This window comes from Mastigoproctus giganteus, chromosome 1 (genome assembly GCF_048544385.1).
Source record: "Mastigoproctus giganteus isolate SK-2022 chromosome 1, ASM4854438v1, whole genome shotgun sequence".
NCBI classification, from domain to species: Eukaryota; Metazoa; Arthropoda; class Arachnida; order Uropygi; family Thelyphonidae; genus Mastigoproctus; species Mastigoproctus giganteus.
In genome coordinates, this window is record NC_143575.1 from 18,836,475 (window position 1) to 18,849,932 (window position 13,458).

At 37.5% G+C, this 13,458-nt stretch overlaps 1 protein-coding gene across 1 annotated transcript in view; it reads right to left on the minus strand.

Moving 5' to 3' along the window:
- The window catches only part of LOC150090601 (minichromosome maintenance domain-containing protein 2-like), a 45,727-nt gene extending 33,480 nt beyond the window's left edge, over positions 1-12,247 (minus strand). Inside the window, exons 1-8 of the mRNA XM_090386768.1 lie at positions 12,131-12,247; positions 11,624-11,684; positions 9,723-9,885; positions 6,991-7,095; positions 6,537-6,604; positions 1,131-1,228; positions 857-880; positions 612-678 (exon numbers count right to left, since the gene is read on the minus strand). Coding sequence (XP_090242894.1) covers positions 612-678; positions 857-880; positions 1,131-1,228; positions 6,537-6,604; positions 6,991-7,095; positions 9,723-9,885; positions 11,624-11,684; positions 12,131-12,247 — 703 coding nt within the window. The remainder of the gene's footprint in view (positions 1-611; positions 679-856; positions 881-1,130; positions 1,229-6,536; positions 6,605-6,990; positions 7,096-9,722; positions 9,886-11,623; positions 11,685-12,130) is intronic.
- Positions 12,248-13,458: the final 1,211 nt, after the last annotated feature.

The window sequence follows — 13,458 nt, forward strand, 5'->3', positions numbered from 1 at the left end:
TAAACTTGAACCTTTTCTATAGTTCGTGGATGGTCTTCCGTGTCAGGTAAGTTGGCACGATACATCCCCATTTGCCATTTGTTTGGAAGGTCCGAATTCGATTTCCGTCGATGGGTGGAGGAATTTCTGACATCCTCTTCTCGAGGCTGTAGTTAGCCAATGTCAGTTGGAGGATGTAAAGTTTTTCCCTGTTGAAAATAATAATTCGACTTTTTTTTAACTTTGGACGTTTCCTTCAAATATCACATAAGTATGCAAAACCTTTTCTGTAGACTTCAATATTTTCATTGATGAGAATTACAAGAAGATGGCCTAAGTTCGAATCTGTCTCGTCTTTTTTCAAAGCGTATTCGAGGTAATCAGCCTCGTTCGAAGGTTTTACTGTTTTCCACTCCCATAAGTGGGGTTTTTCATCCAGTTAACTGACCGAAGAACACACGCGGATTATAGATACACTCCACTTTATTTTTGCTTTCATATGTATGTTGTGCAGCAAGAAGGCACAAACAACATACTTATCAATACGCATTAAGTGTTATTTTTTGCCCTGATGGGGCCAAGTTAAAAAAATAAAATATATCGAATATCAACTTAAGCACAAAATATCTCACATTCGTATAGGTTCCTTATTGATTTCGGCATCTGGTCATATTTGTTTAGAAAACGCTCCGAGTAAACCTGCAAATGTAAAACAAAACATTATAAATTTTATCGAAACAAATTAAATTTCATCTCTTGCTTAAAAAAAAAAAAGGATGACAAAAAATATTTATGCATTCAGGAGACTGGAGAAATATTCGATATTCAAAACTGAAGTAACAATTGTACTTTAATATAAACAAAGGCGTTTACTTACCTCAGTACGAAAAATATTATTTGCCTAAAATAAACAAAAAAATAAATAATAATTTGATATTATCCTTAAAAGTATTTTAAATAATATTCAGATTATTCATGTTTTTAAAATTGAATAGTTTAATGGAGTTTAAAAAGTGACATAAGAAAAATTACGTCGGATGGTCGCCATTTTATTGTAGATACGAATAAGAAATTCCAGAAACGCACACATGAAATTGAAAATAAATAATTAACTAAAATTTAAAAAAATAATAATAATAAGGTAGTCCTACCTCTATTCCTACAGCAAATTCGTTCCCACTTCTGGAAAATAGTGAACTTCCTATAATGGTGCAGTTCTGACCAAGCTGAAGTCCCACGCAAAGTTCATCTGCAAATATAGCATTTATAAAAATGTCAACCCAAAATTAGCTGTTTGATTAATAAAACCAACTAAAAGAAATCGGACTTTGTACCATTTCATGGGACTATTGACATGATGTTTGGTACAATGGCCTAGAATGATAATAAGTAAGTTCTAAATAATGAGTTTTTGAAAAGGATCGTGGCTGCTGTTACAGATTTATTAAAACGTTTCTGCGGGGGGGGAAATTTAGGAAATGGCTCTTTAATAATTGACGTGCGTTAAGCACCAAAGCAACTAAGGCTATGAGGTGTCAAGATAGTATGTCTGTAGTTGTGTGTATTCTTCGGTCGGTTTGACGTTTCTTTCTAGCTAGAAGAAAAATCCAATTTCCGGGATGAAAAATCATGGAACCATGCCGGAAACCGAATAATTCGGCCACGTGTAAAAAGGACATAAAAAAAAAAACCTCCCTGCTTCATTTATGGGATTCGAATTTAAGCCTCTTCCACCCGTGTGGGTGATTATAAACCTCGTGCTCCCACGAGTAATGCCCACACACTGCAAACTTGGTGTTGATCTGACTTTGCCTTCTAGAGTAATTCTCTAGCATAGTTTTCTAAAGAGAGAAGGAGAAATTGGGTAAGTTGTCGAATTGGAATTGATTCTGATAGTTTCACACGGGCTAACCGAACATAACGCTGAAAAGATAGTATCGATCTGACATTTCCTTTATGCTCATACGAGCATAAAATTTCGTTAAAATCCATCTACTGGCAATCAAATTGTTATATGTAGACAGACGTGGTGAAGACAGGTTTTCAGTGATCAAGTCGGAAACTTAACCACCGACAACCTTTATATGCTTGTATATCACTGTCTTTAAACAGTGATATAATAAATATGAACCTCCATATCGGCAAAAAAGGAATTATGGGATGGACAACGGGACAGCCACTTGAATTAATTAATTGAATTAAAGCAAACGTGTTTTAATTCAATCAAAGCACCTGGTTCATACCTAGAAAGAAGTTTATGGCTGTGCATTCAACCGGGAAAGTAATGCGAGTTGTTTTCTGGGACCATGTTCTTCTCAGCGCCAGATTTAGGCATAAGCAAAATAAAACACTGATTTGGGCATCTGATATAAGACGGGATCTCTCCCCCTTTCCCTTTGTGAAGATAAAATGCATAATTACATATTTTTTGGCCTCTTTACATGCTTTGGCTAAGAGCATTATCATACCTAAATGCGGCATTGGTTCTTCTTGTGCATTTTCGAAGGTACTCTGGAGAGATACTTTGGATGTTGCAGCGTATTACACAGGTCTGAAAGAACTTAGGGACTCAATTCGCAGAAAACGACTTGTGCTGTTGAGATGTGAGCGCAACTGCTGTTCCACGGGAACGCATGACTAGATACAGCACGTGCATCCCAAGAGATCATCAATGATTTGTGGTGGGAACTTCGCATCATCTATTTCTGATGATCTACTTAAACACCAACTCGGTGTTGGTACAGTGGTTACGACCATCTAGTTTTCACCCCGTGCGGAAAAGGCCTGGGTTCAAATCCAATCTCGGCGAGAGGAACTCTTATCGGCTCTTTCCACAACGCAGCTGAGTTAGTCGGTTCACGTGAGGATTGCATGATTTTTCTACCGGAAATTGGATTTCTCGTCCAGGAAACACGCATATCGACTGAAGAATACACATATTACAGACGCAATATACTGAGGCCTCATTGCCAAAGACAAGTTTGTAGAATCAGTGCAGAAGTTGAAAGTGGTGTCATTCGCTAGTTATGACAGCAACCATCTTTTTAAAACAGATTTTCTAGAATTTGAGATGGGACAACTGCATAAATGTTTCCAATGATTACGCAAAAAAAAAAAAAAAAAGCTATAGTCAGGTCATTTTCCTCCCCCTTCCTTTTTGTTTTATCGTACTTGCTTGGTGATTAGGGGAAGAATTATGGTTTTAAAAGCTTCGTCTTCCACTTGAAAATTCAGGTTTTTCATCTATAAAAAATATAAACCACCATAGTTTGTTTGTTATAAAGTTTTAGGCACATCAGTGACTTAAACGTATTGCCATATACTGTATATTATTAGTATTGCTGTAGCACAGTTGGTATAATCGCCATCCTACCCACACCGGGTGGAAAAGACCTGAATTCGAATCCCATCGATGACGGGAGGAATTTTTATGGGTTTTTTTCACAACGTGACTGAGTTGGTCGGTCTCAAGCGAGGGTAGCATGGCTTTTTCTCCTGGAGTCGGGTTTTTCATCCAGTAAACAAAAAATCGATCTCAGAATACATGCAGTTTACAGACAATAACATTTAATGTATTAAATGCAACAGACAAATACATTTAATAAGCTGTGCATTCTGTTTTGTAAAGACCACATTCATCAAATAGAATTCATAACAAAATTAAACTTGTATGATATCTAGATCGTATGTATAGCTTAGCTTAATTTTCAGCACTCACCTCATAGTAATCCGCTTAGCTGGTGGAGGGTTTTACCATATACATAGTGGTTATAGGGTTCTAATACTTTACAGGGATTATGGGTTTAAAATTAAGTTATGGGCTGTAGAAAAATTTTTAAGAAAGGAAAGTGCACCTTCCATGGTTGCCTAATTAAATTAAATTAAATGAAGAGAAAAAAGAAAGGAAAATATAAGCTAATAATCGCGCACGAGCGACTTTCGAGTTTCCTCGTCTTCAGTTAGCTATAGTGGAGGGGGGGAAGAGAGCGCGCTTGCGTTATATACGGGTTGGGTTCCCGAAATGCATTTCAGTGCACGTGGAAACTTGATACGTGCTAAATTCCAAACGGGGGAGAAATTGGCGAGAATCTTTTTGTTTAACACGTTGAGTGATGTATGGCGCTTAAACCATTCAATGACGAGGGCTTCGTTTTCAAGGATTTTGTAGCTAGAATTTAATTTAATTACTGTGATGGCTGAATCGATGAGTGGGTTGTGATTTTGAGATTGGACATGTTGTGTTAGTTCTGTGCTTGCTGAATTAGTTTTGAAGCTATTATTAATTCAGCAAGCACAGAACTAACACAACATGTCCAATCTTAAAATCACAACCCACTCATCGATTCAGCCATCACAGTAATTAAATTAAATTCTAGCTACAAAATCCTTGAAAACGAAGCCCTCGTCATTGAATGGTTTAAGCGCCATACATCACTCAACGTGTTAAACAAAAAGATTCTCGCCAATTTCTCCCCCGTTTGGAATTTAGCACGTATCAAGTTTCCACGTGCACTGAAATGCATTTCGGGAACCCAACCCGTATATAACGCAAGCGCGCTCTCTTCCCCCCCTCCACTATAGCTAACTGAAGACGAGGAAACTCGAAAGTCGCTCGTGCGCGATTATTAACTTATATTTTCCTTTCTTTTTTCTCTTCATTTAATTTAATTTAATTAGGCAACCATGGAAGGTGCACTTTCCTTTCTTAAAAATTTTTCTACAGCCCATAACTTAATTTTAAACCCATAATCCCTATAAAGTATTAGAACCCTATAACCACTAAGTATATGGTAAAACCCTCCACCAGCTAAGCGGATTACTATGAGGTGAGTGCTGAAAATTAAGCTAAGCTATACATACGATCTAGTTATTACATTACAGCACATAAGGACTCCTTAAAATATCAACTTGTATGATATTTAACTGAAAATTTATTACAATAGGGTTTTGGGCTAATAAGGCGCTTACCTCTACAAAACACTTTTATCATTTCGTGACATGCGAAACGAACTGGCTGTGAAAAGGCACTCTTTGGAATCATTCCGATCACCACTTTTTCTGTAAGATAATAATTTATCTCTTCAGAGTTACAAAACAGAGAGTGACAGCTGGAAAGAGAGAGAGAGAGAGAGAGAGAGAGAGAGAGAGGCGGATACAACAAGTAAAGTTATTTTTAATAGGCTTTTCCTAAAAAAGAAATAGTTCTACATGGACATTGAGAAGAGACTACGAAAGTTTAATTAAGCAAAAAATCGTATTTTTTAGCTAATAAATATAATTGAGTTAAGATTAAATCGCGATTTTCCCCAATCGAGGGGGACAACTTGCCTATTTGTGAAAACGATAGAAATCACAATATTATGCACATTACACTGAAAGGACAGAATTTATGGGATACCTGGTTCCTGGGAAACGCGACTGTCATCCCATCCATGCGAAACACCAAGAAAATACGCCTTGAATGGGCACGCCAGCACCAATGCAAGACCACGGATATATGGAAATCTGCTGCCTGGGCTGATGAGTCCGGTTTCCAATTCTATCATGCTGATAAGCATGATAGAATTGGAAACGGTAGAAAGCCCCAGTGGAATCCCCAAACCAGCATGATATCACGCTGGTTTAGGGATTGTTTTCCTGGCATATCCTAGGTCTTCTGATCACTGTTATTCAATAGCTCGATGGGAAAGCTTATATTTCTATCGTCGTCGACTGAGTACTCCTTCATGATGACAGCATATTCAGACAATGAATAGTCTGTCACCAAGACAACGCGCATTGCGAAAACGTCCGGCAGGTTGCTAACTGGTTTCAGGAAGATGACAATGAATTCTCTGTCCACCCAGCCTTCGTGGGTAGCACAGTTGGTAGGATCGCCGTCCTCCACACATCGGGTGGAAAAGACCTGAGTTCGAGTTCCGTCGATGACGGGAGGAATTTTTATGGGTCTTTTTCACAAAGTGGCTGAGTTAGTCCGTCTCACGCAAGGGTGGCATGGTTTTTTCTCCAGAGATTTCGGGGTTTTCGTCCAACAAACAGAAAATCGACATCAGAACGCACGCAATTTACAGCAATATACACGGAGCAATATGGTTAAACGCCGATGCTCCTAAAACCCAACAACAACCAACCAACCTGACCACCAAACTCACTCGATCTCAACCCGATTGAGCATGTTTCTGATTTGGGACCTACTGGAAAGGGACATTCAATGCTAACCATGCAACGAGCAAGCATTACTGGACACATTGTGCAACGCATGGGTAGCAAATACAACAGGACAACAGTCATCCGTTTCCATGCAAAAACATGGAAACGGATGACTTTGAACAGGTTTGGTGTGACTACCAAACAGTAAGGATGCTTTAAGAGGAAAATCTTTCATATCTTCAAACGATGAAACTAAGTTTCTTCTGCAAGGTCTTGATCATTCTAAAACGAATAATTCCTTTTTTATTTTTACTCCCTACAACAACCGAATTTTCCTAATAGAGACTTTTATATTATTTAGAATAACAGTACGTAACAGTACTATTATTACCAATATTAGTACTTACCTCCGAGGGTTCGGCCTTTTGGATCTTCAACAAGCAAACTACCACAGTAAGGACAGGTGAAATCTTTCCTGTAAGGGAACAATTTAAAAATATTACATCGAGGTAAGAGACAAAGAAAACCAATATTTCAAATTACAAAAGCTGCTACTGCATAAGTGTTAAATAACTTTTCTTTAAAAAAATTGGCGTACTTTGCTGATGCGCAAAAAAATCCTAAACCAAACAAATGAACACTAAAATTCGAACTTACATATAAAATTTTAGTTTATTATGAGTTTTGACCAATGAACTGAAGATCAAATTTAAAAACTCTTAAAGTGAGTTTTAAATTTGATCTCATTCGTGATTATAATCATGAGTGGCATCTTTTCTACAATGGTCAAACCAATGGGAGAAATAAAATTCTAATTACTCAATGATTCCACGCATTAAATATTAAATTAGTTGTATTTACCTTACAGTTTCTGCTTCTCTTGCTCCAGGTATGTGCACTCTGATGAACAAGTTACCAGTGCTCCCTTTGCATTCTTCTACTGAACAGTAGTAACGAGCACTTCGGCTATAAGATTGAAAAAAAAAACAAAAAAAACATTGGATTAAGATTAATTCAGATTCATCAGTTTATCCAACTGAAAAAAAAGGATAAAATTTTCATTTACTCTCATCTTATCCTTAAAGTGGTGATTTTCAAGCTTTTGTTAGCCGAGTCCCACTTGGAGCTAAAGAGGATACATTGATGGCACTGCCAGAGTGATTGCTTTCGAACTGCACGCAGTTCGATGGTAATCACTTTTTCGCAATCGCATTTTCTTAACCCCACGGCACACTTGATGGTCATGTTGGGGCGCACAGTTTGACAATCACTTATCGCAAGTTTTATCTAATCATTTTGTTATTTTGCTAAGCCCTAGCCACGAAGCTGCGAAGGGCTTTATTAAAAAGAGCAAAATTTGCATTTTAGCATTTTAACTTTCCTCCCACTTTTAATCTTTGGAAAACTTATTTGCAATCGTCGTTTATTGCACTTAAGATCATTATGTTGAAATAAATGCTGCGCAAAGTCGAACTGTTTATTATTCATTGGCTGGTTTGAGGGAGCGGAGAGTTACTTGGTAGTGCAACTATTTTAGTCGCAACGCGAGATTCACAGACGAGTGGTAGCCTAGTGGCCACTGCGTGTTGGCTGCAGTCAATGCTGTTAGACAAGAGCAATCGTAAAACTCAGAACTTTGGATAATCTTTATTGGATAACCATCTTTAGAATGACGATTTTTATTTCAAAGCTTTTTGGACCAAAGTAGCATTCGAGACCAAGCTTTGCTGATGATATACAATCCTTGATACCTTTTAACAAATCAGCATGTACCGTATATTGGTGGAATACTTGGTATAATTAACCAAAGTTCCGCCAAACCAGGTTTAAGGAAACAACTCTGTGAGCTTGAAGATCGGCAAGCCAAAAAAGTATGTACCAACTCAAGTGGTACAAAAAAAAAACAAAAAAACTATTACATTAGGGTCACCTGAAAGTAATTTCTTTAATCTATATATGTATCGTGTCTGTAAATTGCGTGTCCTCTAATTGATTAACTTGCTTTGCTGAACGAAAAACTCGGGATTCCTGGGAAAAAAGCTTGCTACGCCTGAGATCGACTAACTCAGCCCTGGAGTGAACAAAGCCCATTAAAGTTCCTCGTGTCATCGAAGGTATTCAAACCAGGGCCTTTTCCACCCAACGTGACAATACAGATGTGGTGTAGACCGCCCGACATCGACATCCTCCGCCTGGAATGGGCACGGAAACACCATTCCTGGATATTGGAAGAGTGGAAAAGAGTCGCCGGGTTAGATGATTCAAGGTTTCAGCTCCATCTTGCGGATGGACGAGAGAATATTCGACGGTGAACAGATAGACAGCTGCAACCAGACTGCACGATTGGAAGAAACTAGGCCAGCGGCAGTGGTATTGTTGCTTAGGGGATGTTTGAATGGATATCACTGGGTCCCTTGTCCCATTGTACACGCCCTCACTGCCGGATAGATCCCACCTCGGAATTGTTTTGGAACACATTTTGCCCTACATAGTGATCGTGTATCCAGATGGCACTGGAATCATTCAACAAGACACCCCCCTCCACCTTTTCACAGAGCCCGCACTGTGAAAAGAGGGGTCTATAATGTTAACTTTACATCAGTTTTTAACATTATAGAATTTTTCCTTACCATTTTTAACGCTAATGACTACAAAGGCTTTGAACTCCCCACCATTACAATCAACAGACTACACGAGATACATGTTTAAACAATCGTATGTTTCCTCTGGTCGGTTTGTCTATTTTTCCGGACAGAATACTGAAATACAGCGAATAAATGAGGTGTAACAACTCATTCTTTTAAAATTCATTTTATCTCTAATATTATTGTCTTCTTAAATAGGAAAACGTTATTTTGCAAAGTTTTCATACTTACAATCATGAAACTGTGAATAAATGTGATGGACAAACTATACATGAAATTATTTTGGTTCATTATTTTATATGAATGCAAAAGTGAATTTAAGAATAATATACTTATTAATGCTTTAATTTAAAGTTTTTTTCCTAATCAATATATCTTTGATATTTAAAAACTGAGGTAGTATTACGTGTATTTCATGGTTGCTGACATGTAGCAAATAATTCCTTCGAACCGGAAAAATCTTCTCTCTTTCTTCTTTTCTGTTAAAGAAGTAATGCTTTCTACTTGGTACCTAAGAAAATGACAGAAAGTAAATACAAAATACTGTAAATACAGTATTTATACAGTTTTTAAGACATTCATTAAATTATTTTATTAACATTCAATAATTTAAAGAAGGTTAGCAAAAACTTCATACTCGTTGCTGAACTTGCTGCGTTATCGAGAGCGGTCATATTATGTTATCACGGCTGTTTTTAGAGAAAATTGGGATTTTCATCCCACAAAACAGAAAAATCGATCATGGCATACACGCAATTTTACAAACAAGATATGCACATTACCATCAGGTGACCTTAGTTACCTCGACAAACTCTAAACAACGCAACCTGGTAATTCACTGATGTTTGCAAACATTCTTCTAATCGTTAATGCTTTATAAAAACAGAGAAAGAAATTTGCTATAACATTTTCATGAAATCTGGACAAACGCAATTAAAATAAACTTACTCGGGAAACATTGGTAATGAGTCGAGACGAAAAACAACAATAATCTGTGGTGGTGACAGACTTTCAGGCAGAAGGTTAAGGGCATTTATAGTAACGTAAATAACTTCTTTGAACACGGATTGCGCTTTCCGGGAGTCATTGAGAAGCAAACTACCCAGCAAAGCTAAAATATAGAAAAGAATTAAGCAGTTTTAGTACATATAAAGATTCCTTGTTTCAATTAAACAGTATTAACCTACATAATGAATATACGCATACTGGCCAAAAAAATACGAACTTTGAATTAGCCCTCCTGGGTGGTACGGCTGGTAAGATCGCTTTCTGTCCCACACCAGTTGGAACAGACCTCAGTTCGAATTCAGTCGATGGCGGGGAAATTTTTATGGGTATTTTTCACAACGTGGCCGAGTTAGTTGGTCTCAGGCGATGGTAGCATGGTTTTTCTTCCAAGAACTCAGGTTTCTCGTCCAATGGAAAATCCTCACCTCACAATCCTTTCTGGCCCCCACAGTCACCGATCTGAGTTATATTGAGAATGTGTGGGATATGCTGGAGAGAGTTATTCGGGAACGAAGTCCTCTTCCTTCAACTTTATCATTATCATTATCATTAGCATATGTTGCAAGGTAGCCTGAGGCTTTTGCTGCACTAGGCAGGACCCTGGGTGTGCCAAGCCCATACTCACCAGATGTGAGCCCCTAGGGTTGAAGCTACACGCGATATTTGGCTGGTAGAATGGTTACAATTAGATCAAAATGCAACAAAAAAAAAAAAAAAAAAAAACACCTTATAGACTTCATGCCACACTGCACACTTGCTATTATTCGAAAGGAAGTCGACCTGGTTCGTATTTTTTTAGCCAGTGTGTGTGAACTAACAGTTTTATATTTGGTGCAAATAATCGTATAAGATTTTACGGGCCATTTCTTAAAAATTTTATTTAATGTATGCGTTATTCATAGTCTTACGAGTTGTTGGCTTTTAGGAGCATTGGAACACCTAGAAGAGAAAGTCGTGTGTTCTGTGGTCGATTTTCTTTTTTTTAATCAAAATTAATGTTTCTACATTAATTATTTCCCTCGGATTCTCTGAACTATAGGATCAGCCCTTTTAAAATGCAAAAGATAAATCTTTCAATCTTGTTTCGAATTTAGCATTAGCAGTAGCAAATGATGCAACAAAGCAAGCTTATACACAATTAACCAAAAAATTCCCATTTCACTTACATATTCCCTCCCAATAGTTTGTCTAATTCTTCCTTGAATTTATTTCAACTATCGACTTCCACAACAACAGATGGAAGTTTGTTCCAGCAATCAACGACCTGCTGACTAATGGCAACCGTCCTTCTTCTTCTTCTTCAAATTGAAGAAGGACGGTTGCACATCTATTCTGCAACCGTCCTTCAATTTGAATTTGTGGCCCCTATGTGTGGTCTGAGCAAGAGAAAGAATCCCATCAGCTTGTTCAATCCATTCAAAGCCTTAAACATCTCAATCAAATCATCTTCCAGGTGCCTAGACTCCAGATGCTGCAATTTGCACAACTGAAGACTTTCTTGGTAAGAACAGCTTTTTTCCGTTCACCAATCTCGTTGCCCTTCTCTGTTCTCGTTCAGCAGCTCCAATCCTTCCTTCCTTCAAAAGCCTTCTGAAATTCAAGTATATGATATCAAAGTTACTTTTGCATCAAGTTCCTTTGTGACCACATCGTAGTATCCAATCAAATGGGTCAAACAAGATTTCCCTTTAACAAACCCGTGCTGTGTTTGAAGTATAATTGCGGCCTTGCCTAGATGATCCTCCAGTACTTCTTTTACCATTAACTCCATTATTTTTCCTGGAACAGAAGTTAGTAGCGCACTTTATTATTAATCATAATTAAAACAAAAAAAAAATTACCATCTTCTTCCATTAAATCTGATAAGGCAATTTCGACCACAAACCTAAATACACAGGAATCCTGAAAAAAAAATAATTTAATCAATAATTGTACTTCGAATTTTGTTCATAACACAAAAATTATATTATTAATCGAGAATAATATGCGTTGGTCACAATGTAATATAATGCTATTCCTCCTTTCAAACTGTCATAGCAACGTTTCATCCTTTAAACAATTAGTTAGTACTTAATATTCATGGAAATTTGAAAAAATTAAAAATCTGACACCTCACAATTCCCGACGAGGCCTGAATCTAAACGGTTTACTTTATGAGAAAAATTTTGCTAGTAAAGCAGGATCAAGTAGTGGTTACAAGAAGCCAGACATAAAATGAGAGGGCTTCATCTTTTCCTTATTTATTACTTTAGGTTAGGTTAGATTCATCAGAGCAGAAGAGAAGCGTAACTGCTCCTTCAATCTCTCTGCATTGAACAGAAAGAAAATATCGGAAGGTTTTAAATTACCTTTGGTAATTTTCCATCTATTTCTGCTTGGCACTGTACCCTTAGTTTCTCAAAAAATCCAGAGTGATTTAAATAGCGGATTGCTCCTTCTTTTAGATCGTTTGTGTATTTTTCCATTTAGCACTTCTATGGATTGGTTTCGGGCAAGTAGGAAATTCTTCTTCTCTTTTCGGTGAGCTAATAAGGATCGATGAAACAAATTATTAATAAGCACAGCAATCAACTGTTTTAGAAGTAATTTTATTTCGTTCTTTTTTAAAAAATAATATTTTATACAGTAATCAGTCAAAATGAAATATATTGCAAGTTTCTGAAAATCGCTCGCGGACTTCCAAGAAAATCAAGAAATTGTGGACTTCCAAGAAAATCTGAAAATTTCTTGGAAGTCCACAAACGATTATCAGGAATGGTTCTGGACATGACAGAGACATTGAGATGTGAAAAGTCAGAAGGAGGATCAAGCGGGCTATCTGCGATGGGCCAGAATACTGTGGAGGAAGTGTGAACCTAGTTTTCCAGTCCTCTGGAGAAAGGTGGGCCAGCCTAATTAGGCTGGCCCACCAAAATCGCGCCCCTTGAAAACTGTTTATTAAAATTCTGGCTGATTTTTTGCATTTTTTAAACATAGAAATGGTCCCTCCCAAATTTGGCACCGAGGGCATGTGCCCCATTCTGCGCGTGTAGCACAGTGGTATCGTCACCGGGTGGAAAAGACCAGCGAATCTCGTTGATGACGCAAGGAACTTTAATGGGCTTTTTTCACTCCGTGGCTCAGTTAGCCGGTCTCGGGGGTACATGATTTTTCCCCCCTGAAACTGGGGTTTAACGTCCAGAAAAATAGACAAATCGACCAAAGAATTCACGCAATTAACAGACATAAGACACACAGCACGGCATATGAATTTAAATATTCGGGTCGCCTAATATAATAGTTTATTTTTTTTTAGGGCACGTGCCCCATCTGCGTCACCCTATTTACACCACTGTCCAGGGTCTATGCAATTGGATAAACTATTATACAATGATGCTATTATTTTGTTGCATATTTCTGAAACGGCCAATGTCCAGCTCTGTTCCTTATCGAGAGAGATAGACATTGCTCATTTTAGAACAAAACAACAGTTACGATCAATAAAACGTCTAGAACATTAATTAAATTCAATAGTTTAAAAAAGGCGGCTACAGACATTATTGTTTGAAAATGAAAATAAAATAAATCGGTCTGTCTGACTGTGCTGCAGGAGACGTGGAAATTTCTAAGTGAAAGGAGATCAGAGCAAACGACCTTGTTGTTAATACTTTTATGCGAAAAACGAAGTTAGCTACAT